The sequence below is a fragment of the Ursus maritimus genome, unplaced genomic scaffold, assembly GCF_017311325.1.
Source record: "Ursus maritimus isolate PB19 unplaced genomic scaffold, ASM1731132v1 scaffold_5, whole genome shotgun sequence".
Classification (NCBI taxonomy): domain Eukaryota; kingdom Metazoa; phylum Chordata; class Mammalia; order Carnivora; family Ursidae; genus Ursus; species Ursus maritimus.
In genome coordinates, this window is record NW_024426663.1 from 58,928,970 (window position 1) to 58,956,927 (window position 27,958).

A 27,958-nucleotide genomic window follows, 5' to 3' on the forward strand; every position below is an offset into this window, starting at 1 on the left:
GGCGGGCACCGAGGGCTCAGGAAGGTAAGGGTGCCGGCCCGCAGGGGCTGGGGACCCGGGCCCAGCTCTGGGCGGTGTCCGGGGCGGGCTCAGGGGCGGAGCTCGCCGGTCCCGGCGCGCAGGGTTGGGGCGGGTCCGCGCCGCCGCCGTCCGCGCAGTCCCGCCCTCGGCCCAGCCGCTCGCTCGGTTCCTCTTGCTGCAGCCCCCGCGGTAGCAGCCGCCGAGCCCGCCGCCACCGCCTGTGAGGTAGGCGCCTCGGAGAGGGGCCGGCGCTCTGCGGGCGCCCAGGGTCGCGGGCCGGGCCCCGGGGAGCTGAGGGGAAGGCGGTGCGGGGTGGAGCGGGCGTGGGCGAGGGGCCGAGAGTCGGGCCCCACCGAGGGAGCGGGAGCGCCCCGCGCGGGCCTGGCGGGTCAGCGGCGGGCACAGCAGGCCGCGCGGGCCGGCGGCAAGCGGGCGCGGGCGGGGGAGCGGGAGGCCGGACGTCAGGGGGCGCCTGCGGCTGGGACTCGAGCCTGCGGGGACGTGCGGGCGGAAGGGCACGGGCCGCTGCGGGAAGGCCAGGCTGGCTGCAGGTCTAGGTGACCTTTCCCGGCGGCGCCCTCTGGCCTTGGAGCCCGCCAGCGCGGGTCGGGCGGGGGACCGCCTGCCACCCACGCTCGCCGGGCTCGGCCCACGGACCTGTGAGGGCCATGCCGTCGCTGCGGGGATGAGTTCCTGTGACGACCGTGGCCCTTCGCTCCCAGCTCCACACGCCTTGTCCAGCCTGTCTGGTCCACGCCCAGAGAAGCTGGCGCCCGGCACTTGTCCGCCGGTGCCAGCTTCTTACGGGGCGGAACCGGAGGCTGAGAGTCGACTTAGGCCTCTGGGGCCTGGGCAGTAGGCTAGGCCTTGGGGGAGGACGCCCTGCGGGGAGAGGATGTGGCCTCCTTGGCCTGAGGAGGGATTCCTGGTTCGTTTGCTCATTCATTCACCGAGTGTGGCGGTGCTTTCACGAAAGTGGTTCAGGGCCCTTGGATTTCAGGGCTGCAGTCCTAGTGACTTGTCCAAGGTCACACAGCCGGGGCGATACTAAGCCTGAGTTTTCATCTCCAGAATAGGAGCAATTATAGCTCTACTTCGTTGGGCTTTTGGGAAGAATGAAATGAGTTGGTTAACGCAGAGCCTTCGGTAGAAACCTTGACAGCCTTGAGGCTTTTTGGGAAGATTAGCCCGTCTTCTGCAGACCATTTTTACCCCATGTGGTGTTCTGGAAAGGGTTCAATAAACAGAGCCAGCCACTGTTATTTTAAACATTATTACTAAGCACCTGTGTGCCAGGCATTGAGTAATTTTCAGGATAATTCATGAAAAATCTTCTAAGTTTATAGATAGATAAGGTCAGGCTGAAGCAGGAAGTTGCGTGTGGGTGCAGAGCTGAGGGAAGCCTAGCTCTGTTTGACCTGAGGGAAGCCTAGCCCTTGACCAGCCTCACCTCTCTGGGGGGGATAGAGAATGGACCCTTCCTTTGCATAATACTCAGTTGGCAAGGCCAGGGCAGACTGCCCAGGGCTAGCCCTGTTTCTCCACCCCAGCTCTGGACTGAGTTTACAGTGTTAGGCTTAAGCCCTGTGCAGCTTTGTTTTCAGTGCCTGGGGTGGTGCCACTTGGCGCACAGTAGGTGCGAGAAGGGTCTGGGGGGGTAAAGGCACTCTTGCTTTTTATCCAAGAGGCAACTCACCCTTCCTGATGGAAGGATAGTTTTTTGCATTGCAGCACATGGCTTATAGTAGGTGCTCGTTGAGTATTTGTGAAATTATTGAATGGGCATACATAACGTAAGTGGCTGCAGGCCCAGACCGTAGTCTCTTGATCTTGGACATCGTTTCTAAGGACACACATCTCATTCGCTTCCAGAAAATAGCCTTGCTTAGCAGAGAGTCACACATGTTTCAAGAGCTGCAGTGGAATGTACAGCCCTAGAGCGCTGGGACGTAAAACTGTGTCCTAATTTGAAATCACTGCTCTAAACATGTTACCTTCATTCTGTGACTTTTCACGTCCTGTGGGAAACCTGTAGAACTGGTGTTGCTGGGCCTGCGGGGGAGGGTGACCCAGGTGAATGGTTTCCCCTAAGGTTTTGGACCTCTGCCTTTACCCTTCTCTGATGGTGGATGGGTTGGTAACTTCTGCGGGAGTTGTCCAGAGTGAGCTTGACCCTGGGGAGGGGGTACTGCTCTCAGTTGATGACTTAGTTTTATTTCTGTATCCTATTCTGTAATAGAATATATTCTATACTATAATAGGGACTATCTGTAGACACAAACACAGCAGCTTAGCGGGACCATATAGTGAGGAGTTGCCTGTGGGCTGCTGGTCCTGATGGGTGCTAGGCAGATGTGGACAGTACGCTTCGAGCTGGTGGTAAGGAGGGACGTTGACCCACACCTTTACCAGTAAGGTGCTCCCAAGGCCCTGCAGTTCACTTTGCCCTTGGTGCAATTTCTCATGGCCTGACCTCTTGGTTGGTGGTGACTGAGAGAGGGATGTGTGTGGTTGAGAGCCAGCCCAAGCCTGTAGGCAGCCCCTCAGGGTACTTGGAGGGTCTGTAGCCTTGGACTCCCTACAGAGTCCTCTGGTAGCCGCTGAGGAAATGTGGCCAGTGGGATCCTCAGCTGGGCCTGGGCACAATCCCTCTTTTCACTGCTTGCTCCCTGGGGGTATGGGTGATTGGGTATCTGTGCCCTTTACCCAGAACTGTCTGGAAAGAGTCTCGGAAAGCACATTGAGTTCACGACACTCTGATGTGAGCCACTGGATCACAGGTCAAGTCAGTCTTGTTCCTCAGTGTCTCCACTGTGATCATCGTCATCAAAACAGTCGTTCTTGAGAGCCTGCTCAGCACCCTCGTGGGGGCTTCACATATGCTCTGTGACATTGAATCCACCATCCTGCAAGCCTTGGGCGAGAGGTACTATTGTTTCCTTTTCATGGGTCAGGAGGCTTGAGCCCAGAGTTGGGATCCAGGGCGTGGCCTGGCTAGTTTCAGTGCTGGCGGTTTCACACTGAGGTTGCCATACCAAGGGGCCACTTCGACGAGCTAATAGATGTGATCGCATTTTGAAAGGTAGAATTTGCTGTTCAGCGGGGGAGTGTTCTTCTTTCACACTGGTCGGAGTGAACATGTGTATGGCTGGGTGTAGGCTGGCTGTCAGTGGATTGCAGTGGATTGCAGTCAGTGGAGTCACTCCTCTTTGTTGCAAGGACAATGACTCTGGGTGTCAGGAGAAAGGTCAGTTTTTCCTGCAATGAGGTAGGAGGCATTCTAGGACTGACCTGGAGAATATTCCGCTGAACAATACCTCATTGTGGTCAGGGAGGACTCTGGACCCTGTGGTTGAGGGTGACCTTTTGATAACTTGCATAGCATTGGTAATTATAATAAGAAATATATAAAATGTAAACCGCTACCAAAATACTGTGGTTGTTGCATATCTCCCAGATACTATTCACTGTATTAAGTTTTTTTTTTTTTTTTTAAGACTTTATTTGACAGACAGGGAGGGAGCACAAGCAGGGGTAGTGGGAGAGGGGGAAGCAGGCTTCCCACTGAGGAGGGAGCCAGACGGAGGGAGCCAGACGCAGGGCTTGATCCCAGGATCCCGGGACTATGACCGGAGCCGAAGGCAGACACCTAATGACTGAGCCACCCAGGTGCCCCTGTATTAAGTATTTTATGTTAACAATCTAATTAAGTACTCACAAAGAAAAGAAAAAAGAAAAAGGCCACGTATCTAGAGAGTTGTGGAGTGGTATTGGAACTCAGGGCTGCTTGACTCCCAAATCTACCTTTCCAAGCACTGTTTGTTTTAACCCCACTGGGTCAAGCCAGGTAGTGAGGCTCCAGGGAACTTGAGGAGTTTGAGGCCAGGCGGCAGCCCTGTGTGCGCCTGGGACTCAGACCTTGGCGTGCTGCCTGCAGCCCGGGCTTTTCTTCCCTTGATGGGTGCCCCCAAGTCAGTTACATTGTCTTGAAGTTTCTTCTGGAAGGCTTTGCTGGTGGTGGCCTGCCTCCCAGAGTGTTCTAAAATAGAAGCAATGCTAGGAAGCTGGGCTGCCCGGTGTGAGACTGTCGTGGAGTGGGAGGGAAGGACAGCTGCACTGGGAACACAGACTTGCTACCAGAGCGCAGGACGTTGGCTTTGCCAGCATCCTGTAGACCTAACCAGGGGCTGCCTTTTTCGTGAGAAAGTGTGGGATGGGGGTCTGTGGGGAGGCTTCTGATGGTGTTGGCCCAATATATGGGCTCTCAGAGCTGGGCTGGCCTCCTACTGGGGAACTTGCTTTTCCTGGTCCCCAGAGTTGGGGGAGGTGCTTTTTTAAAATTCTAATCCCTGGCTGGTCTGATGCTCCTATATGCTGGCCCAGTTCTGCTCAAACCACCTCAGATGCTGTTAAGAGAAACAGCAGAACCAAAGGCTTTCCTACAATTTTCCCTTTCTAAGGGAAATTCAGGATGGTGATGGTGATGGAGGGATTGCCATGTTGGTCAGGGTCTTTGTAGGAATCAGGTGCACACTTATGTGCGGTCATCAAAGAAAGTGTAATGAAAGGATCGTTTGCAAAAGTGTGAGCAGAATGTGGAGCACCTGACAAGTGATGTGTCTCCCCACCCCCACTCTGGGTCCTTTGGAACCTGGATGGGGCCCCTTGGCAGGAGCTGTGGCCTTGGAAAGTAGTCAGTGCCCACCTGAGGCCCAGGAGGGAGGGAGCTTAGGGAACGAGTACCCCAGCCGCGCTCTCCCATCTTTGACTGGTGCCTCCTGTTGGCCAAAACCAACCATAGCCTTTGATAGAGGTCCATAATGATCAGGATAGAGGTGGAAAGTGGATCCGGAGGGCAAACAAAGAATATCCAGAATAGGGACACCTGATTGGTTCAGTTGGTTAAGTGTGTCTGCCTTCGGCCTAGGTTGTGATCCCAGGGGTCCTGGGATTGAGTCCCGCATGGGGCTCCTTGCTCAGCAGGGAGCCTGCTTCTCCTTCTGCCTGCTGCTCCCCCTGCTTGTGCTCTCTCTCTCCCTGACAAATGAATAAATAAAGTATTAAAAAAAAAGAATATCCAGAATAATGCATTATGATTAGCGCTGCCATTTCTGGAGCACTCACTGTGTGCCAGACATTCCTACATGCTCTGCCTACCTACTTCATCTTTTTTTTTTTTTTTAAGATTTTATTTATTTATTTATTTGACAGAGATAGAGACAGCCAGCGAGAGAGGGAACACAAGCAGGGGGAGTGGGAGAGGAAGAAGCAGGCTCATAGCGGAGGAGCCTGATGTGGGGCTCGATCCCATAACGCCAGGATCACGCCCTGAGCCGAAGGCAGATGCTCAACCGCTGTGCCACCCAGGCGCCCCTGCTTACTTCATCTTTGCAGTCATTCCAGTAGAAAGGCACTACTGTTAGCCCCGTTTTATAGATGGGCAAAATGAGACCCTGGGAGTCTAAGTTTACCAGAGGCTTGTGCAAAGTTAAAACACAGCTAGTAGAGGCTGGTGCTGGTGGAACCTCTGCCAGGCTCGTAGCTCCTTGTAGTAGTTGCTGTACCCTCCTGCCTGGGCACCGGGATGGGCTGGGAAGTGCCATGGCAGGGTGGCTCCTGGTGTTCAGGTCCTAGCCCTGTTGCACCCTTGCCCTTGCAGATGTTGTCTCTCAACCCACTGGGTGTTAATCTTGCTCAGAAGACTTTTCCTGACTGAGCTGAAGGCTACCCTGCTCTCTTTGTCAAGCACTGCAGTGGTGATTAGCTCTCCGAGGGGACCTGGATCCTTTTGCCTCTGCAGAAGAAAGTGCTGTCCTGCCTGTTTGTTAGGCTGGGAAAGGCTGAAAGGGAGGGAAGGAGGCTTTTGAACAAGTGGCTCAGGCGATTCTCATGTACCCTAAAAATAGGGAACTCTGTCCTATTCCTGCCTCCTGGTCAGAGTGGCCAGAGCCACAGGTGGTCCCCCTATAGGCCTTGCCTGTTAACCCTGCCATCTCAGTGTAGTTTGAATCTGTTCTTGGAACCAAGATAGATACTTTCCACACGGCTTTTCCTTTTGGCCGCTGTACTGCAACAGCCTTTTAGAATGTGATTTACTGTGGTGTCATGAAGGCCACATAGCGCAACTTGACACACATTGGGTGGATTTTTTGGTTTTCTGTCCCTAAAAAATATTATCAATATGTACCAGCAACTTAAATAATGAAGTGTAATAAACATGGAAAATCCTATTTTAACTCCACTCCTTCCATAAACCCCCTTTCTTTTCCAAGCAGCCCCCAGGCAGCCACAATTTGCAGATGGGTTTGTAGCTTTTCAACATGCTTTTCCATCCTTCACAAATGTGTGAACATATAAATGTGTATATAAAAGGGTTTTCCTTTAATAACATGGAATTACGCATTGTCTGTGATTTGCTTTTTTCATTTAACTCCAGCTGGCCCTTGAACAGCATGGGGGCTAGGGGTACTTACCCCCCATGCGGTCAAAAATCCTTGTATAACTCTTGACTCGCCCCAAATTTAATTACTAATAGCCTGCTGTTGACCAGAAGCCATACGGATAATATTTAGTCAATTTTACCACGTATTTTATATGTTACGTATGTTATATATTCTTACAGTAGACTAAGCTAGAGAAAAAATATTAAGAAAATCATAAGAGCGGGCCCCTGGGTGGCGCAGTCGTTAAGCGTCTGCCTTCGGGTCAGGGCGTGATCCCGGCGTTCTGGGATTGAGCCCCACATCGGGCTCCTCCACTGGGAGCCTGCTTCTTCCTCTCCCACTCCCCCTGCTTGTGTTCCCTCTCTCGCTGGCTGTCTCTGTTAAATAAATAAATAAATCTTAAAAAGAAAATCATAAGAGAAAATACATTTACAGTACTACACTGTATTTATTGAAAAAAATCTACATATGAGTAGATTTGTTCAAATCTGTATTGTCCAAGGTTCAACTGTGTATCAAAGATAGCTTGCTTTGCCACCATGCATAAATCCATCTCATTCTTTTTGATTATCTTTTTGATACTCCTTAGTTTGCGAGGACTCTAATTTTATTCATTCATTTTTTTGTTGATGGCCACTTAGGTTGCCTTTGGCTTGTGTGTTGTAAGTAATGCTGCAGTGAGCATCCTCATGAAACATCTTTGGGTGCCTTGGGTCGGTTCCTGGCAGTAGAATTGCCACTAGGTTAATGTATGCCCACTTAGGCACAGGCCAGCAGCTGTCTCCAAAGGGGCTACTTAACGCTTGGTGTGAACAGGAGTGACCATTTTCCGCACCAGCGGTGGATGTTTTCATTTACATGTTTGCCAGTTTGTTTGTTGGGTGAGCCTCTCAAACGCAGATGTGTCATTCACTCTAAAGTGGTTCCCTGAGGGCCTTAGAATGAAGTCCACGCCTTGTTCTGAGGTCGGAAGTGGCAGTGATTACTTCTGAAGCCACTCGGTCTCCTTAGCCTGAGCTGAGCTCTCCTTAGGCCACGGTGGTGGTGGAGGGTGCTGGCTGTGGGTCTCTCCGCCCCCTGTCCCTGGTCCCGCTGCAACTTCCCTGCAAGAGGGAGAGCCTCCTGCCTGGCTACATTGTCATTTACTTCGAGGCTCTTGTCAGATACTAAGTTTCTTTTTTTCCCTCCTACTATAAAAATTCTTTCCTGCTCCTTGCTCGTTTACTCATTAAACAGACATTTATATTGAATATCTGCTACGTGCCAGGGCTTGTCATCTTTGACACATAGCTTTTTACATATTTTGGATAAATTTAGGCATGACAGGCTCTGGGATGCTTTGAGTTCAAGGGTGTGATTTGGGGGTAGGTGTGCATTGTGGGAGTGGTGGGGGCGCTGGGAGCAAAGCAGCTGTCACTGCCAGGCAACTGATGAGTCAAGGAAGCTATGTCCCCCCCGAGGCGGCAGAGGTTACCTAAGCGTTATGCAGGCCATGCTGGGCGATACACTATCTCTACCCTTTGAGCTTCCAGTATGGGGCTGGATTTTCATTCCTCTGCTGGAGTGGAGCTTGCATAATCCGTTCCAAGGTCAGCCAGGGTGTGGTGGGTAGGTAGGCTCTCAGGCAGTGGAGGGATACCGGGGACTCCTTTCTCCTGCTGTGATTCAGTGGTCTTTCTCAAAGTCATCAGTGACTGGGGGCAGGTCTGCTCAGCCCAGTCCTGTCCAGCCCTTGTGTCCCACGTATCCTCGGGGACCCAGGCAGAAAACTGGGTTCCTGCCTTCCCCAGGCAGCCTTCTGATTCCCATCTGTCCAGGGCTGGCTGCGTTCCTATGTCAGAGTGCCCCACTTTGTGCTCGGCCTCCAGAGGCTGGGCTGCTGAAGGCACATGGGGTGGATGCCGCAGAGACAGATGGTGAGCGATTTGGAGCTGATCTGGGCGGAGGTAGGGGTTGGGGCCCGGGCTCAGCCTCGAGTCAGCACAGGCAGGAGGTTATGTGAGAAAGCAGGATGCCACATTCTCTTCCCTCTGGTCCCGGCCTGAGAAAACATGAATGGGAATCATTATTTCTACACTAAAATTGTTTTTGCAGTGGGTGCTGAGAACTGTGCAAAAATGGGCATTTCCTGGGTGCTGTTGTCAGTTGTAAGAAAGCTGAGCTTCTCAGAGGCGGACTGCCTCGGGCCTTGCCTGAGTCCTTAGATGAATGCAGGAGACTGGGTGGGGAGAGCAGAAGACTGCCGCAGAAGCACTGGGGAAACTGCAGTGGCACAGCACTTGGGGGGCCTTTAGTGAAGGGGCAGTCATTGTCTTGCCTTCCTTGGTGGGTGTTTCCTCAGGTCCAGGAGTGAGCTTGGATCCTCCCCGCCAGGTGCTGCGCTGCAGCCACGTGGAGAGCCTGGCCTCATCCAGGGTCCATCTGCGGCCCAACTCGCTTGTCCTTAGATGGTAATCTCTTTAATGGCCACGTCCTTTAGGGTGCTGTTGCTGGCAGTGGAGTGTTTTTTTTTTTGACAGGTGGCCTTGCTTGTTGGGTTTTGGGGATTAGTGATGAGTGAGGGTATTTGGGGAGCATTAAATGATGAGTGATCTGCCTTTTCTCCGAGGGACAGGCCAGTCCAGATATGAACGCTGCTCCTGTCTGGTGAGGTGGGTCCTAGAGCCAGCAGAGGGTGCTTGAGAAAGGCCCTGGCGCTTAGGTACAGGGAGGGCTTAGCTCATCGGGAGATACTGCCACTGTATTGCTCTGCCCCTCGCCCTGGGGCTGTGTTCATGACCCAGGGGGGAAGGGCAGCACTGAAGAGGGGTGCTCAGGCCACTGATTGCTGTTAGCTTTGCTTGGGGTGGAGAGTGTTGCAGGCCCTTAGCTGAGATGGGCACATTACGTCAGCCTTTGACACAGGGCTGTTTCTTTGCTTCTCTTGGGAGAAGCCAGGGCCATCTGCGGACAGAGCATATGCCTCAGGCTGGGGGTATTCTGGAGGACCTGGTGGATGGTTTCCTGGTCTGTCCCAGGGCTGGATGTGTCTGTGAGGTTTATTTGTGGTGGAAGATGAACAGGTCAGGAGAGGGGTGTGCCCAGACTGGAAACAGCCAAAGGAGACAGCCTAAAATGGATCTTCCCCCGTGTTCTTTGTGCCCTGACCCTAATGTGGACTGAGGTATCCATGGTTCTAGCTTGATCATGTGCAAGAAATAACAAGCACAACAAAAATAGGATAGCGTAAACAGCTCACTGGGCTGCCGCACTCCGCTCTGCTCTGACACAAAAGTGAGGTGAGGCAGAATTAGCACAACCTCTGAAAACAGTAAAACGGAACTTGGACCACAATTTTATGGTTTAAAATTGTGGAAGTTTGTAGTTGTTTATTTTCTAGTGTACTCATTGCTTCTGTGGGCTTCTTGCAGTGTCTTGGGAGTTAAGGCTTAGGTCGGCAGCACGGCTTCCGTTTTGGATACTGTCCCCCTGGGGTCACCTGAACCACTTTTCAGTGGGTTCCCACTTACTAGGAACATGCCATGCAGATGTTTATTTGTGTGAGTACATACATATGTGACTTCAGATGGGGTATATGCAGATTCAGTCTGGCACTTTTGGTTTACTGTATTTTAAATATTAATGGAACCATCTGTGGGTTTATTGAATTTCTGCTAATTGAGGCTAATGATTCTAGAAATGGAGAAAGTGCAGGCGATGGTTGCTTTCTCAGGGCTCCTCTCCTTCTGGATGGAGCACACTGTGTGTGCTGCCCTGGATTAGGATTTTAATTCTGTGTATGTAATACGTCAGAGCAAAGCTTCCCCGGGACACAGTGCGGTCCTTAGGGCAAGGACTATTTGAATTACTCACCTTCCTTGAACATGGAGGTGTTTAATAAATGCTTGTTGACTGACTTAGTGATATGTAGCAATTTCAAGTAGTGCTTTGATAGTTGGTTTTAAAGATTTATTTATTTAGGGGCACCTGGGTGGCTTAGTCGTTAAGCGTCTGCCTTCGGGTCAGGTCATGATCTCAGGGTCCTGGGATCAAGCCCTGCATTGGGCTCCCTGCTCAGTGGGAAGCCTGCTTCTCTCTCTCCCACTCCCTCTGTTTGTGTTCCCTCTCTTGCTGCCCCTCTCTCTGTCAAATAAATAAATAAATAAAATCTTTAAAAAAAATAAAGATTTATTTATTTATTTTATAAAGAGAAAGAGAGAGCACAGGAGAGCAAGGAGGGGGGCTGAGGGAGAGGGAGAGAAGCAGACTCCCTGCTGAGCATAGGGCTCTGAGATCATGGCCTGAGCCGAGATTAAGTGTTGGATGCTCAACCGACTGAGCCACCCAAGTGCCTCTGAGGGTTTTACTTATTTATTTTAAATATTTTATTTATTTATTTGAGAGAGAGACAGAGAAAAGGCATGAGGAGGGGGAGGGGCAGAGGGAGAAGCAGGCTCCCTGTTCAGCAAGGGGCCTGATACAGGCCTGGATCCCAGGACCCTGGGATCATGACCTGAGCTGAAGGCAGACACTCAACCGACTGAGCCACCCAGGCGCCCCTCCCCCCATAGTTGGTTTTAAAAATAAAGTCCCATTGCAGCTCAATCAGTGTTTGTTTGCATTAATTTTCCAGGGGTGTGTGTAATTCCTTTTCTTTCCATGTGAAGAGTTGCCTCCTTGTTAGGTTTTACTGTATTCTCTGGGAGAAATACGATACTCAAAAAATGTGTTCCCCGAAATGGAAAGTTTTTTGAAAAGTTACATTCATTTTGGCACATAGTAGGTACTCTGTAAGTATTTTGTTGAATGAGTGAAATCAGAACCATATGGAAAATAGGTGGGCCTGAAAAAGCTCCGATTTCTGTTCAGTGCATTTAATGTCATAGCAGCCGACATTTTGTAAGAAGATACCTTTTATTGGCAAGAGTCCTGCAGTTCAGTAAAGTAGCTGGCTCGTGGGAATGTGTCTTTGGTAATTAATTCATTCAGCAGATATTTACTAACTCCTGCAATATTCTGGGCTTGTGCGCAGTCCTGGGGATGCCAAGGAGGAGAGGTCTAAAGGTAGGCTGATGTGCTGTCAACAAAACTTACTGGGTATCTCAACCTCTGGATACAAGGAGAAGCACGAGATAGTAAGGCTTCTCCGTGCACACCCGGAACTCTGTGCCGATGATTTTTATTGGTGGTTAATTGTAGCTAATAATTTTTATTGATGGAAAACTCATTTCCCTAATTACTGATGTATTTCTTCTGGTGTTTCTTTTATTGTAGCAGAAGATGGCTGTGCCTCCCACGTATGCTGATCTTGGCAAATCTGCCAGGGATGTCTTCACCAAGGGTTACGGTGAGTGTTGCATTTCACGGGCTGGATTGGCGTGCTTGGGATTTTACCCACCACGTTTTGAGAGATGTGGGTCAGTCAGCTCTTAGAGCTTCCATGTTCTGGAAAATAAGATGAGCTTTCTATGGCTAGTAGTTTTGGTTTGTGCACCCGGTGGGAGCAGGCTCATGAATTACTACAGACGAGTGGACATTGTGATTTCCTCTCCCACGGGTGGGAACAGCTTTGTGTCTGCTGTTGCAGTGGAGTGTGAGTTCTAAATGTAGCCTGTCCTTAGGCACGTGCTCATGCTTTCACGTACCTTTTTCCTACATTCTCCTGGGAGTGCAGGTGGAGCCCTGGGGGTGCCTTTTCTTTCTGCCACCGTTTGGTGGCACCTGAGCTCCACACGTAGGCTGGCAGCAGTGGAGATGGGCTCCCTACACACTCATGGCGTTTTGGAACAGCAGAAGGGAGGCAGAGATGCTACTCTCAAGTAAGTTATTTAACCTAGTAACACTTACCATCTTCTTTCTTTAGGATTTGGCTTAATAAAACTTGACTTGAAAACAAAATCTGAGAATGGACTGGTAAGTTGTCTGACCGACATGGAGTGTGGGTGTTTATTGTAGATCGGTAAATAACTGCCTTGTTCTGGGTGGCAGAGCCAAATGAAAGGCCCTTTTTGATTGTAGCGGGTTGTGCTTGTCAAATTCACTGCATCCTCTATGAGATGGGTGGTCCGGGGGAACCCTGCTGACAGGTCCCCAGTTTAACAGCTGTTAATACTCATTGGCAGGCCTCAGTTTTATTTTTCCTTGTTTCTTATTTTAAAACCGACTTGTGTTGGGGGTGCCTGGGTAGCTCAGTTGGTTAAGCGTCTGACTTCAGCTCAGGTCATGGTCTCAGGGTCCTGGGATCGAGCCCTGTGGTTGGGGGGGGGTCCCCTGCTCAGCGGGAAGCCTGCTTCTCCCCCTGCCCCTCCCTCCACTTGTGCACACACTCTCTGTCGTTCTCAAGTAAATAAATAAAAATCTTCAGTAAAAAAAATTGACCTGTTTTCAGTGCCACATAATTATAAAAAAAAATCATAGTAGTTCCTTTTATTTTTTTTTAAAGATTTATTTATTTTTTTAGAGAAAGAGAGTGCGTGCACAAGCCAGAGAGGGGCAGAGGGAGAGAAAGAGAATCTCGGAAAATCTCAGGCAGACTCCCTGCTGAGCTGGGAGCACGAAGACAGTGGGGCTCGATCTTAGGACCCTGAGATCATGACTTGAGCCGAAACCAAGAGTCAGGTACTTAACTGACTGAGCCACCCAGGTGCCCCTTTAGTGGCCCCTTTTAAATTGTGCGTGCAGCAGTTGTTGGAAGGAGGAAGTTTTGGGGTTCATCTGCTGCGGTGTCATCTTCAGCTCAATGCTTGTTCTATTAGGATGGAAGGGGGATTGCCTTCCTGTCTAGACGAAAGCATTACCAGGGAGGAAGGAAGCTGTCTCCTGACAAAGAATTCCCCAAAAGAGTCCTTTAATCAACAGACTTCAGCCCCATCTGTATTTAAATATTGAATTGAATTATAGGAGTAGCTCTTGTCCCCACACATCCCTACATAAGTGGAAGTACGTTCTTTTTAGGGTGGCGTCTTGCTGGCATACAGGCTGTGACTCTCTCTCTCCTTTAAAGGAATTTACAAGCTCAGGTTCAGCCAACACTGAGACCACCAAAGTGACGGGCAGTCTAGAAACCAAGTACAGATGGACCGAATATGGTTTGACGTTTACAGAAAAATGGAACACTGACAACACACTAGGCACAGAGATCACTGTGGAAGATCAGGTAATGGTCACCTGGGAAAAGACATAGTTTTATTCACTGACATCTGTTGCCCTGCCTTTTGACTAAACCTGGCAAATTTCTTTTCCATTCAGCTTGCACGTGGACTGAAGCTGACCTTTGATTCATCCTTCTCACCAAACACAGGGTAAGAATCTCCTATGTTTTCTTAGCCAGGACATTTAGCTGTGTGTTACAGTAAGGTTCTGGGCTGCCTGTTGCGGTTCTCCAGGCCTCCGTTGTGGCGGGCTGCAGGACTTGTGGTCCAGTAGTGCTGTTTCATGTGAGTGAGCCTGCTGCTGTTGCAAATGGCCAAGGCTGTAGGGCAGCAGGCGATGTTTGGAAGCAGGGGCTAAGCGAGCACTGTTGCCGCCCCCAGTTTTCAGGCTGGTAGGGTCCTCTCCCCAGCTTTCTACTTAGGAGCACCGAGAGACTGTGGCTTCTGACTGTGGGGTGGCTCCTGAGGCTGCACTTTCTGCCCCGTGCCCCCCAGCCACAAACCAGTTAGGCTTGACAGTTATTGGCTCATTAGGAGGCAAGATGGTATGTTGGTTGTTGCAGCTCCTGGGAGGTTTTCAAAGTGGCGAGAAGGGGCACACATTCCCCCCCGCCCCTCTGAGCAGTAGGTCTCTTAAACCTGGGGAAGGTTGTTTTGCATATTGCTGACAGGCTCAAGGGCATGTACTAAATTTCATTTTTAATTTTTAAAAATTGTAATAAAATACATGTGTAAAATCTACCAGCTCTGCAGTCTTTAAGTGTACATTTAGTGGCGTTTATGAGTCTCATCTTTTGCCATTCTGTATTATTTCTTTTCTTCCCTTCTGACAAATGTGTTTTAGAGGAAGGGTCTGCTGAGTTCAGAGCCGGTACTGCCTGTGGGAAACCTCAAGGGACTGGGCGGACAGGGCTTCTGTCTCTGGAGATTATAGTCTTTCTGTAACTTTGTTACGGATGACGTGAAGACCATTGGCAGGAGCTGCATTTACTCTTGTTCTCATCTCTGCTATAGTTTCTCGCACAGGAGCATTGCTTTCTTGCTTGCCCACTTCCCTCCAGGCACCCTGCCGTGATGGGAGAGGTTACCCAGAGAGACTCTCTGATAGCATGCAGGGCACGAGGATGTGCTCACATGCTTGAATTTGCTGCCTAGACTTTGCCTGCTGCCCGGAGATGGCACACTTTGGAGTTTGTACGGGATTTCCCATTACCTTTGGGAGGTTTGCAAAGAAGTCTCCAGGTCCTACAGCAATATACATGAGGAACATTTTTTTTTTAATTTGACTTTTTATTTTGAAATAATTTTATACTTAACATACACAAAAATGTTGTACAAGTAGGGTGTAGAGTTCCCTTATATCCTAGACCTAGCTTTTCCTAATGTTAACATCTTACACGACTACGATATGGTGATCAGAACCAGGAAATTTATATGGCTTTCACACAGTTAACTAGTCTGTTGTCCTACTCATGTCTTATTTCTGGTCCATGATCCCGTTCAGGATACTAGATCGCATTTAGTTGTCAAATCTCTTTTGTCGTCTCTAATCTGGGACATAGTCTTTGTCTTTCATGACCTTGACAGTGTTAAAGAGGATTGGCCAATTATTTTGTAGAATCCTTCGATTTGGATTTGTCTGATGTTTCCTCATGGTGAACTCAGGTTATGCATTTTTCACAGCCACAGAAGTGATGTTGTGTTCTGTCTTTCTTAGTGTGTGATGTCAGGGCATAGATGTCAGTATGCCTCATTACTAGTGACGTTAACTTTGATCACTTGATAAGCGGTGTTTGTGAGGTTTCTCTGTGAAGCTATTTTTCTCTTTGTAAATAAGTATCTTGGGAAATACTTTGAGACTATGCAGGTATTCTGTTTCTTATCCTTTGGTAAAAAGGATAGTATCCGCTGGTGATTCATTCTTCCTTCCTTCCTTCCTTCCTTCCTTCCTTCCTCCCTCCCTCCCTCCCTCCCTCCCTCCCTTCCTTCGAGAGGGAGAGAGAGAGCGAGCGCACATGGGAATGGGAGAGAGTGAGAGGGAGAAGCAGGCTCCCCACTGAGCAGGGAGCCTGATGCAGGGCTTGATCCCAGGACCTTGAGATCACGACCTGAGCCAAAGGCAGATGCTTAACCCACTGAGCCACCCAGGCACCCCTCAACTGGTGATTCTTGTCTGCAGCAGTTACGTTTGGCAAATGGTGATTTTCTCTTCCCATCATTCCTTCTGCATTTATTAATTGGGATTCTGCTGTAAGGGAGAGCTCTTTCTTCTCCTCCATCTATTAATTTAATCAATTATTTATATCAGTATGGATCCATCGACATTTATTCTGTGAGTTATAATCCATTACCATAATATATTTTATACTCATTTGTTTTAGATATGGCCATTGGGCATGCCTCCAAGCCGACATCCTTGTGTTTTATACTCTGCTATCATTTCTTTTGAGCTCTACTTCAGAAGAGGTACCAGGCTCATCTTCTGCTTGTTTCTCCAAGGAGCTTCAGTTCCTTTTATAAAAGAATGGCGTTGTGTCCGTATTGCTCCTGGGTATTTGAGGCAAGTTTTGATGACTTGATGGAGATTGGAAATGGAAGCTGGCTTTCCAGAGCTACTGAGGGGGATAGCCTGGGAAAGCATCCTGGCTTCTGTAGGGAGCTGAGCATGGACCACATTATGGATGAGGCTGCAGACTGATCTATGGACCAGCACCCATGCTGGGTACCCATCACAGAAGAAAGCCAGCTTGTTAACCAGAAATCAGAGTCATGCCTCGCTCAGGTGCTTGCCAAGTTAGCACCATGAAATAGCTTTAAAAAAAAAATCCCAGTAATATTTGTAAGAGGGAGAACTCCAAAGATGTGGAGTGTTACATGAGAGCAGGAACCTGGAGAGAAACCTGAGTCACTGCCCCAGCACTGCCCATTCTCTGGGGGCTTTGTGCTCCTGGCTGGAATTCCCTGAGACAGTGTAAGGGAGGCACTGTGTGCATGGTCCGGTGTGGCTGGTGCACACCACTGTTCGGAGGTCCTGCCCCAGGCAGCACACTTCGTGGTCGGCAGCAGCTTTTTACCTGGTGGTTATAAGATGCCTCGTTCTTATAGTTCTTGGTCTCCTTCTCTTTCTAAATGTCAGCCTCTGAGCAGCTGTCTTTCATCAGTCACCCCACTAGCATGGTGCCCGATGGAGAAGCCAAAACCTAGGCTTCTTCCTGCAAAGAGCAGGCAGACCAGAATAGGTTTATTTTGAGTTTTTCCTCTTGAGAGAGAATTTGTTTGGTTGTTACTCCTTTCCTTCAAAGCTTGAGAAAATGCACTGAAGCAACTTGAGCAAAAGTTACAAGCGTCACTGTCATTTATGAGTGGCGTCTGCTTTATTTTCAGCCATGACGTCTGAAATTCTCATGTCATTGACGACTTGGAATGTTTAACCTTAAATTTTTTGATATGGAAAATTTCAAACATACAAAAGAAAGTAGAAGAAAAAAAAAGCAGAGTGGTATGTTAAGCCCTCATCATGTTCCCATCACCCAGCTTTAATTATTATCGACCAGAACCAATTATGTTTTATTTATACATTCATAATCTCTCCCTCAGATTATTTTGAGGTAAATAACAGTTGTCACGTAATTTCATCTGTAAATATTTTAATATGTATCTTTAAGTGGTAAGATTCTTTTTTTTTAAGTTTTTATTTTAATTCTTATTAGTTAACATATAATCTTATGTTAGTTCCAGGTGTGCAATATAGTGATTCAGCAATTCCATTCATTACCTGGTGCTTATCACAACCAGTGCCCTCCCATCCTCTTACCCCCTCCTCTCTGGTAACCATCAGTTTGTTCCCTAGAGTTAAAGATAGGAAACACTTTGTGCATTTGTATGTCATCTTTGTGCAGGGGCTATGCTAATCTTCTCTGTATCACTTCAGTTTTAATATATGCGTTGCTGGGGGCGCCTGGGTGGCTCAGTCATTAAGCATCTGCCTTCGGCTCACGGCGTTCTGGGATCGAGCCCCACATCAGGCTCCTCCGCTGGGAGCCTGCTTCTTCCTCTCCTGCTCCCCCTGCTCGTGTTCCCTCTCTCGCTGGCTGTCTCTATCTCTGTCAAATAAATAAATAAAATCTTTAAAAAAAAATGTATGTGTTGCTGAAGCAAGCACAATATGATTCCTTTTTAAAAAAGTATAACCACAGTATGACTATATTGTAAAAAATTAATCATAATTCTGTCATACTGTTAAATCTCTAGCCTAATCACATTTACATGATTTCATTTTTTTTAAAGAATCAAAAATTGTCCATGCAAAATTGCAAAAATTGGTACATATGGCTGCTTTAAATTCTTTAATTTTTAGATTCTCCTCCTCCTTCCCCCCTCCCTCCCTTTGCAATTTATTTGTTGAAACTAGATCATTTGTCCTGTAAGATTACATATAGACTAAATTTTGCTGTTTGCATCTCTTTGGTGCCATTTAACTTGTTCCTCTGTCTGCCATGTTTACTGTTAATTGGTAAGTCAGAGGCTTCATTGCCTTTAGAGTCCATTGGCGGGGGTGGTAAAATACAAGTGGTGCTCCGTGCTTCCATGACTTGGACATAGAAGGCTTGGTTCGTTCTTTGTATGTTAGTGCTATTCACAATTCATTCATTAGGGGTTACAAATTGGTAATTCTACTTTAATCACTCATTCTTCATGTATTAGCAAGACTATTTCAATAAAAAGAAACTTCTCAAGGTAACCTATTGGTTACCTTGAGACAGAGTTAGTGTAGGAAAGGTGGAATAAATGTTTGCTTCCTTTTTAGTTTATTGTTTCAAAGTAACACCTTGGTTCTCTGGTTTCTGAAGATGACTAATGTGTGTGTTTTAAGTGTCAATATGAAAAATTCATAGATTTAAACATATTTGTTATGTTTCAATCCATTGCTGGTATTATTCTTAAAGATGAGCTCATTGTTTCCTGTTTGAATCCCTTGGGAGTCTCTTCAGGCTAGCTCTCAAGTCATTGTGCACCAACCCCAACAGTCGTTGATAGCTTTGGTAATGCTTCAAGCTCACCTCGCACATTGCCTGTCCTGAGCCGTAGTCTGCTATTTCTCCAAGGAGCACTGGTGCCTTTTGGGAGAGAATGGTATTTAGAGTCCAGAGTCTGGGTGCTGGGCCTGAAGCTTTAATCTTGGTGTGAATGAAATTGGGGTGGGCAAGGCTGTGCAGATCGCATCTCTGGTGAGAATGCAGCTTGCTGCAGGAGGATGTCCATTTTGTAGCTGAATAACAGAAAATTGTCTAAATTTTATTGGGTAGGTGTGGTCTTGTCTCCCATGTTGACCTTTGGTAAAGGCATGGTAATATATTTGCAGGTGACATGACTCACCTACCTTTCCTGAGCAGTAGGCACAGGTGGCACCATCTGGTCATATGCAAATCTGGGATTAGCAGACAAGACCTGTGAACTTGTCCTGTCTCTCAGAGCTTCCCAGCCCCCATGACTGCAGGGCCCCAGGTTGCACATCAGTACCCAGGTCTCTGAAATATATACTCATTGGGATCTCATGAATACTGAATTAAAAGCTATCTGTTCTATTTACTTAGAAGGGATCCCTCCAGTATTTGTTTCTTTCTTTACTTACATGGTGAGCCACAGAGTAAGAAAGTAGCCATCTCCTTAAAGCTGCTGTTTAGATAGCTGCCTTCATGACAGATACACCGTATCTTTCTCATAGACTTGGAGAATAGCAAAGCAACATCTGTTTCATAATTACATGGTGGCATTCTCCCTAATAAATGCCCATGTAGGCCATTACATAAAGCATAGGGAGAGGTTAGTAAAAGAAAATTACTTAGCGCTTTTTTCCCCCAAGCTTTCCCTGCCTCTGCTCTCAACTTCATTGTTGTGGCATTTCTGCAGACTCGATTCTGGGTAGAGAGCTTGTGTTCTGCCATTGTGGCCACAGCAGCTGCGTAAGGGAGATCTGGGCCCAGACCTTGCCCCCCCCATCCCTGTATATAAACTGGGATTTAAAGCAATTTTTTGGTACTTCTTGGTATGGTTGTTGCAAGGTGAGTCAGCTTGTGATCTTAACACAGTTTCTTTTCCTTCAGGAAAAAAAATGCTAAAATCAAGACAGGGTATAAGCGGGAGCACATCAACCTGGGCTGCGACGTGGATTTCGACATTGCCGGTCCTTCGGTCCGGGGCGCTTTGGTGCTGGGCTATGAAGGCTGGCTGGCCGGCTACCAGATGAATTTTGAGACTTCGAAGTCTCGAGTGACCCAGAGCAACTTTGCGGTTGGCTACAAGACTGACGAGTTCCAGCTCCACACTAACGTGTAAGTGTGCACGAGTGTGGTGTGTGAGTGTGTGCAGAAGGGAGATTGCTTTTCAAGCTCCATTTTAATCACTTCCAGGTGAGTGTGTTGGAATCAGATGAGCCAAATGGCCTGCTGGTATTTCTCTGTTTCCCACCTGCCCATTTCCGGAAGTGGCTTAGGTTCTTCGTGTTCTAGAGTCATTGTTGTCCCTGGTACCTACGGAATGACTGATCAGTTACAGCAGTGGCATGATGTCCTTCGGAGGAGTGTCGCTTCCCTGCTAGTGCCCTTTTGTGGACATTGGAGCACCTTTCAGTTTTAGTAACAAAATGGCAGGGAAGGGGCGCCTGGGTGGCTCAGTCGTTAAGCGTCTGCCTTCGGCTCAGGGCGTGATCCCAGGGTCCTGGGATCAAGCCCCACATCAGGCTCCTCTGCTGGGAGCCTGCTTCTTCCTCTCCCACTCCCCCTGCTTGTGTTCCCTCTCTCGCTGGCTGTCTCTCTCTCTGTCAAATAAATAAATAAAAATCTTAAAAAAAAAAAAAAAGAAGAAAATGGCAGGGAAAGGTGCCACTCTTTCTCTGTGATGCCTGAGGTCAGGTTGCTGTGCTTAATGAAATGCAGATCTGAGAGACAGGTTAGGGGACGATGATCTCAGTCGCATAGCGTCTTTTCCACATGGCATAGCATGCAAAAGTTAATTAATTACCGGACAGTACGGGAAGGGGGGAAGGGGAGAGAAAAGCGCAGATTAGGTTAGAGAGCCACTTGTCATCAACCTTGGGAGTTAAGTGGAGTGCTGCTGATTTAGGTGAATGGAAATGCACATTTCAGTCTAAAATTCTCTTAGGCAGGAGCAACTAACCTGTGGCACAAGTCAGGGACAGCTTTACCAATTTTCTTTCTTTCCACTAGAGGTCACTAAAGAAGTGACTTCTTAAAGATCTAATAACATGTCTATTTACAAACTTTTTAAAAGAATTTTTATACAGTAGTTCCCCCTTATCTGCTGTTTCACTTTCCATGATGTCAGTTGATGGTTCCACAGTCAACCACAGTCTGGAAGTAGATGATTCTCCTTCTGATGTATTGCAGAAGGTCGGTAGTAATCTGACGCTGCATCATATGTCTGTGTCATTCACCCATCGTGTAGGCATTTTGCCATCTCACATCATCCCAAGAAGGTTGTATACTGGGGCGCCTGCGTGGCTCAGTTGGTTAAGCATCCGACTCTTGATTTGGGGTCAGGTCGTGAGATTGAGCGCCATGTAAGGCTTTGCACTGGGCGTGGAGCCTGCTTAAGATTCTGTCTCTCCTTCTCCCTCTGCCTGTCCCCCCCCCCAAAAAAAAAAACCAAGAAGGGCGTATACAGTATAATAATGTATTTTTAGAGATAGACCACATTCATATAACTTCTATTTTTAGAAATAGACCACATTCATATAACTTCTATTACAGTATATTGTTATACTTGTTCTATTTTATTAAAATAAATTAGAAGTTATTGTTGCTAATTTCTTACTGCGTCTAATTTATACATTCAATTTGTCACAGGGATGTATGTGTAGGAGAAAACATAGTATATACAGGGGTTCAGTACTATCTGTGGTTTTAGGTATCCTCTGGGGGTTTTGGGACATACCTTCTGCAGATAATGGAGGACTACTCTGATTAATATAATTAACATAACAGAATTAATATAACATAACAGATATTAATATAATTTGTGAATTTTTTTAAAACTAGAAAATCACAGGGAAACCACAGTGAAGGACAGTCCAGGGTTTCCTGGGTTGTCAGGGGGAGTGTGTGACTACAAAGAGGTGGTATGAGATTTGGGGGTGGTGGAATTGTTCTGTATCCTGATTGTAGTGGTGGTTGTACATGTGTTAAAATCCATAGAAATATACACCAGAAAAGTAAAAAAAGATACATAAATTCAAAAAAAGGTAACATACAAAAATGTCACAGGAAGAACAGCACAAGCAATAGAAGGGTTCTTTAAGTTAGAGTTTTGACTGAAATGGAAAGTCTTTCTTGGTTTGGAATTGGAAATTGGCACCAGTTCTAGGAATAACAGCGGCTGTTAGCTGTTTTCCCCACATACCTAAGCCTCAGATACCTGATTTCTTAATAAGTGGACATGGTTTATTTTTAGCTGGCATGGAGACAGCTGACACAGCTAATCTGGGTTGCCCTGGTGCTTGTGGAGGCCCCGATGTGTAATAGACATTCTTTGTGCTTTATACAGTTGAATTTGAACAATGACTTCCCTCTGTTTATGGTTTTGAGAGCTCAGTACAGGAAGGCAGTGTTGCCGGTTTTAGAATATATTGAAAGAAACTAACATTTTTTTGACAAACACGTGAGCCCAAGAAAATTTTCCTATTTCAGTTGTACTAAAATCACTCAAAAATCTATTGTTTGTGACAGGCTGCTATTTTGTAGCATACTCAGCTCTGAAGACGTTAGGATTCCCTGTGAATGAGGGGTTCAACCTGTACGTACTGGAAGCACGATGTCTATGTGGCTGGATTTCAGGGAAAACGTGAGCATTTAGAATGTACTTACGAACATCTACTTCAGAGAGACTGTGTTGGTGAGGAGCAGAGTTTGCAATGAATCAGCAACAATTTTTCCTTGGGTTAGTGAGTTCTGAGCTCTTTGCTGAATTCCAAAGCACGTGGGCTCTGCCTTACTAGTTTCCGATGACATTTTCTACTCGAAGCACCCAAAGTGATGAGGCAGAACTTTGATACTGTTTCACGTTAAGAATGTGAAGGAGGGAATGGGGGCTATTTCCAGAGGCTGGCGTCAGTCTGGTGTGTTCGGAAGAGAGGAAGGCGTTTGCCCCAATTGAGTTTCATTCCGTTTTTGAAAGATGAGACATTTTGTAATGCACCAAGTAGCTCCTTTTCATCGCATCAGAACTGTGGAGATACTGGAGGTTTGGGCCAAGAATTTCACACAGGTGGACAAGTCTGAATTGCAGGTTAAACTCTTTTGTCATCGCTGCACCTCCAAGGAGCCTGGGTCACTTTTGGCTGTGTCTTCACAGCAGTGGCTGCAGCTGGGGTTGCTATGGGCTATAACCTGCCTTCTGAAAAATGCGAGTGGCCCAGCCTTTCTTACCGTTTCTGACTGTGTTCTCTTCTCATTTGCTTCTATTTCCTTACTATTGTTATCATAGGCACATTTATAAAAGTAATGACATTAGCAGTAGCAGCAGAAAAAAACAAAAACAGAAACCCCCCCAGAATCCCAAGGTCTTACTTGCTGCCTTTATTCATTTATTTATTTTAGTAAAGATTTTATTTATTTATATGTATGTATGTATTTATGTAGAGAAAGTGCAAATGGGAAGGGGCAGAGGGAGAGAATCCTAAGCAGACTCCCTGCTGAGCCGGGGAGCCCGACTCAGGGCTCCATCCCACGACCCTGAGATCACGCCCTGAATTGAAATCAAGAGTTGGACACTCAACTGACTGAGCCACCCAGGTGCGCCGTTGCTGCTTTTATTTTAAAGAATATTTTGGAAGCAAGCTTCAAGTTCCATGCAGCCTGAGCTTCCTGCCTTTGGGTGTTCCTAGTGATGGTTCAAATAGCCTTTCCCTTCCTCTGAACATTCCCAACGCTGGCGTCTGTTCCCTTCCTATCAGACTTTTCCCTAGTTGGGTACCCGTTTTGTGATCACTTTGGTTCATTTACAGCATCCCTGTCCTCTGTTAGATTTGGACAGCTGTGCCCAGTTGCAGCCTGCCTTTGAGGGTGGATTAGCATCTGTGCTGTGCTTGTTTGCAGAAACGATGGGACAGAGTTCGGTGGCTCCATTTATCAGAAGGTGAACAAGAAGTTAGAGACTGCTGTCAATCTGGCCTGGACAGCAGGAAATAGTAACACTCGCTTTGGAATAGCGGCCAAGTATCAGATCGACCCTGACGCCTGCTTCTCGGTGAGTACCGGTGGAATCCTGCATTGGCCAGGCTCCACCTGATGGTGGGGTTGGCATCCTTCTGGACTGCCGAGGTTGCATGCTTGGGCTAGAGATTTTCTCCCTGTGGAAAGAGCTTGAAATGAGGAAAGTGCTAATAGTAATAGTTCTGACTGTGGGTGCCAGGCGCTGCGTGCAGCCCGTTATATGTGGGTTACTGTGTTTAATTCTTATACAACCCATTTGAGGTAGGCGCCTTTTCAAAAAATGATCATCCCAACCCTCTGCACAAACGAGGAACTGGAAATTCAGAGAGGTGGAGGGCAGATGGGGCAGACGGTTGGTAAGTGCTGGGACCAGGACTTGATGGATTGCTGGGGAGCCCCCTCCCCTAATCAGCTCTTGTTCCTCCTGCAGACTGTAAAGGGGTTTACTTTGAACCTGAAGGTTTTAAATGTTCATTTTCCTTCTTGTTTCTCATTCTCTTGCCCAGCTCTCCTATATTGGATATTAAGAAACCAGGCCCTGGCGTTTAGCAGTTGGCATCTGATCTTGCAGACTCACTGGCATTGCCCACAGACCCTTAGCTGCTGCACGGTTTTTGCATTAAATCCTGTGAACTCATCTCTGTTGTCACAGGGCATTGCTAGTTGCATCCCTTTTGGGGTGGAATGAGGAAATCTCGTGTTGCAGGATGCTCCTTATGTAATTTACAAACAGGCCATTTGAAGTCTGAAATGGCATCTGAATCTGGCTCCCTTCTCGTTAAGCGCTTAGAAACAAAGGAAAAGGGGCCTTAGTAATTAGATGGGATAAGCAAAAAGGAAGAGCCAGATAGGGCACTGTCTGCCAGAAGGTCTTCCTTCCCGCTGCTTTGTTCTTTCTCATGGGAGTTGTCAGGTCTGAAAACAGCATTCAAGCAGAAAACATGCACCTTGACAGCCTCAGCTTTTTCCAGGACTCAGTGTTCTCATGGCTGGAGATCGCTCTGCTGCTGACCTCTCCTTGTTTCACCAGAAAGGGGCCAGGGAGAGGCCCAGATTTCCCTGCAACTCAGGCAGAAGAATGAGGGCAAAATTATTATTGACTCAGCTGCTTTATTGAACTTAATTATTTTTTAAAAAGATTTCATTTATTTGAGAGAGAGAGAGAGAGAGCAAGCACAAGCAGGGGGAGAGGGAGAAGCAGACTCCCTGCTGAGCAGGGAGCCCAACTTGGGGCTCGATGCCAGGACCCCGGGACTATGACTTAAGCTGAAGGCAGACCCTTAACCGACTGAGCCACCCAGGCGCCCCTGAACTTAATTATTAATCAGCATTCATTAAGTGCTGAAATTTAAGTGACTGGCTAAGTCATTCTTTTGCTCTAATATTCATTTTAAATTCAGGCGTGGCAATGCTGAACCACCTTCATGTCACTATGGTTTTTGCTTCCCTTTTTCATGAAGGGAAAATTCTTTTTTTTTTTTTTTAATTTCATTTATTTATTTGAGAAAGAGAGTGAGCAAGAGAGAGAAAGAGCACGCACGAGCACGGGCAGAGGCAGAGGGAGAAGCAGACTCCCTTACTGAGCAGGGAGCCTGATGCAGGACTGGATCCCAGGACCCCGGGATCATAACCTGAGCCAAAGGCAGACGCTTAACTGACTGAGCCACCCAGGTGCCCCCATGAAGGGAAAATTCTAACAATGTATGCCTTTAAAAAAAACACAAAAAACCTCAAATACTCCATCTGACATTTGCTCTGTTTTCCCTTATCCTAACAAATAGATTTTGAAGAAATCTTCCATGTAAGAAGGCTTATATTTCTCTGGCCACAAATGAAAGTGTCTTCACCTGTTGTAACTTAAATACAGACCCACTCAGTATAAATGAAATTGGGCATTCATACCTTCAGGAATCAAATTTAAATAATAATTACCTTTTAATTGACAGTTGTGTTGACTCTTTGAGTTTCTTTTCTGAGACTTAGCTCTCAGATTTGATATATTTCGTGTTGAATTTAATGAATCCCATAAACAGAGGGGTCATGAGAAAAGAGAATTTGATCCTGAAGTCCAGGGTTGGTTGATTACAAAGCTCTTACTCGTTGTAGAGATGGAAACATAAAGTACTTAACAATTTCAACTCTGTCTGTTCTTTTCCTTGACTAGGCTAAAGTGAACAACTCCAGCCTGATAGGTTTAGGATACACTCAGACCCTAAAGCCAGGTATGTGTTGCTTGTGAAAATTAGTGAAATTAGTTCTTTGCCTTAAAGAAAAATTGGAGTGCTGGTTTGTTGCTTTATGTTACTGTTTATATAATGCCTGTATTGTACATTATAGTTGAGTGTATATAAAGATTTATAATGAAATGTTTATAAAAGGATACAGAGTCATTATAAAACATTTGGAGAATAGAAGTAGTAAGTAGGAGAGAAAAAGGCCAAGGCTAACATACATTACACTGTCGGTTATTTTTTTCCATCTGTCTTTCCCAGTGTGTATATAATGCTTGATACTTATTTCCAGCAGGTTCTTAAAACTAGCGCAGAGATCATCCTCACTTGTAACTGTCCTGTGGGTTTCCTCTGCACAGTTGGCTAGACCAGTCCCTGGTGTGTTAGAACTACAGGAGACGGTACCACTTTGGGGTTAGTTTGGTCAAGTTGGGTCTCTGAACTCTAGAAATCGAATATTACATGATGGCAAAATCAAGCTACTGTAGGGAAAATACCAGTTGTGTGCATGTGTGTGTGCTTGTGTGCACGCTGAGTGTGAGACCTTGGAGTCTGGTTCATGGTTGGGTTTCATTTCAAAGTACTTTTGCTGAAGAAGTTTTGTGCCTGGTGCTAGTGGTAGAGAGATTACTGTAGTAGGGGGCCATGAGAGGACAAAGGAAAGTAGACTTCCTAGAGTGGATTTGGGTAGGGCTGTGGAATAATACTTACTGTTTTATAAGCTCATTCCAGGCCACCAATTAATTAGTCCGACAGTGATCAGTAAGAGGCATTCCCGGGCCATGTGGTTTTGCCTTGCTGAGCACACACGGCCGAAGCAGGTTCTGAATTGGCTGTGGTCTGGCCAGCGAGCTTTGGCATGCCTCCCTGTGTTAACCTTTCTTCTTCTGTGTGCTGACCTTTCTTATCTTTCCTCTCCTCCCTCCCTCTTTCCTCTCCCTCTTTCCCATTCCCCCTGCAGGTATCAAACTGACGCTATCGGCTCTTCTGGATGGCAAGAATGTCAATGCTGGCGGCCACAAGCTTGGTCTAGGACTGGAATTTCAGGCATAAGTGAATACTGTACAATCGTTTAATTTTAAACTATTTTGAGCATAGCTACCTTCAGAATTTAGTGTACCTTTTAATGTTGTATGTCTGGGATGCAAGTATTGCTAAATATCATGTTAGACCTCCAGGTTAAAGATGATTCAGCTTTAAGGTGTTACCCTTTCAGAGGTACAGAAGAAACCCAATTCCACAAAAAGTCCTTTCAGCTGTAGACTTGGGGGGAGCTTGGTGGCCCCTCTAGAGAGTTCAGGTTTCTTTTTTATCTAGAAATGGCTGCAAGTGGAAGCTGGTAATTTGTGGGCACTTTGTTAATTGGTATTTGAGTACATGAATGAAATTATGACTTCCTGAGAATTGAACTCGGTTTCCTACCCAAATGAAGGAGAGACTCATTGATGGTGTGTACAGACTCATCTGAAAGAGACTTTTTTAGACAGATTTTCCTGACCTGTTTCCACCCCAGTCCGTCACCTCTTTTACACCAAAAGTAGTCTGCAGGGTGTGGTAGCTGTCTCTCGTGCCATTTTGGGGTGGAGAAGGCGGATGTGATGAAGCCAAGAATTCAGGACTTAAGTCCCTCTCGTGTGGTGGTTTTCTGCCCTTGCACCAGAGTATGAAAAAGCTTCTAAGAGTCCCAGCTCTGAGCTGGGAAGAGTCTGTGTGAATGTAATCACATTGTGACAACACTCGGAATCTAAATTGGACTTGTTATATTCTCGCCACTCAGTTTATTTTTTAGCCGTTTAATGGGTACATTTTAGAGTCTTCCATTTTGTGTGGAATTAGATCCTCCCCTTCAAATGCTGTAATTAACATCACTTAAAGTAAAACTTGAATAAAATATTGAAACCTCA

General features: G+C 46.9%; 1 protein-coding gene and 1 non-coding gene across 3 annotated transcripts; one reads left to right on the forward strand and one right to left on the reverse strand.

Annotated features, from left to right (window-relative positions):
• On the forward strand, positions 1-27,958 carry VDAC1 (voltage dependent anion channel 1). 2 transcript variants are annotated; one of them, XM_040622452.1, is made up of 9 exons: positions 1-24; positions 11,718-11,790; positions 12,307-12,356; positions 13,447-13,599; positions 13,692-13,744; positions 19,699-19,926; positions 23,707-23,857; positions 25,988-26,045; positions 27,016-27,958. In XM_040622452.1, the coding sequence occupies exons 2-9, from the start codon at positions 11,724-11,726 to the stop codon at positions 27,105-27,107; spliced, it is 852 nt and encodes a 283-aa protein (XP_040478386.1). In that variant the 5' UTR covers positions 1-24; positions 11,718-11,723; the 3' UTR covers positions 27,108-27,958. The 2 variants fall into 2 exon arrangements, with proteins under 2 accessions (XP_040478386.1, XP_040478385.1); XM_040622451.1 differs by lacking the exon at positions 1-24 and adding an exon at positions 134-246.
• LOC121100888 lies at positions 17,449-17,552 on the reverse strand. Its single transcript, XR_005832670.1, has one exon. It is a non-coding gene; the product is annotated as a U6 spliceosomal RNA (small nuclear RNA).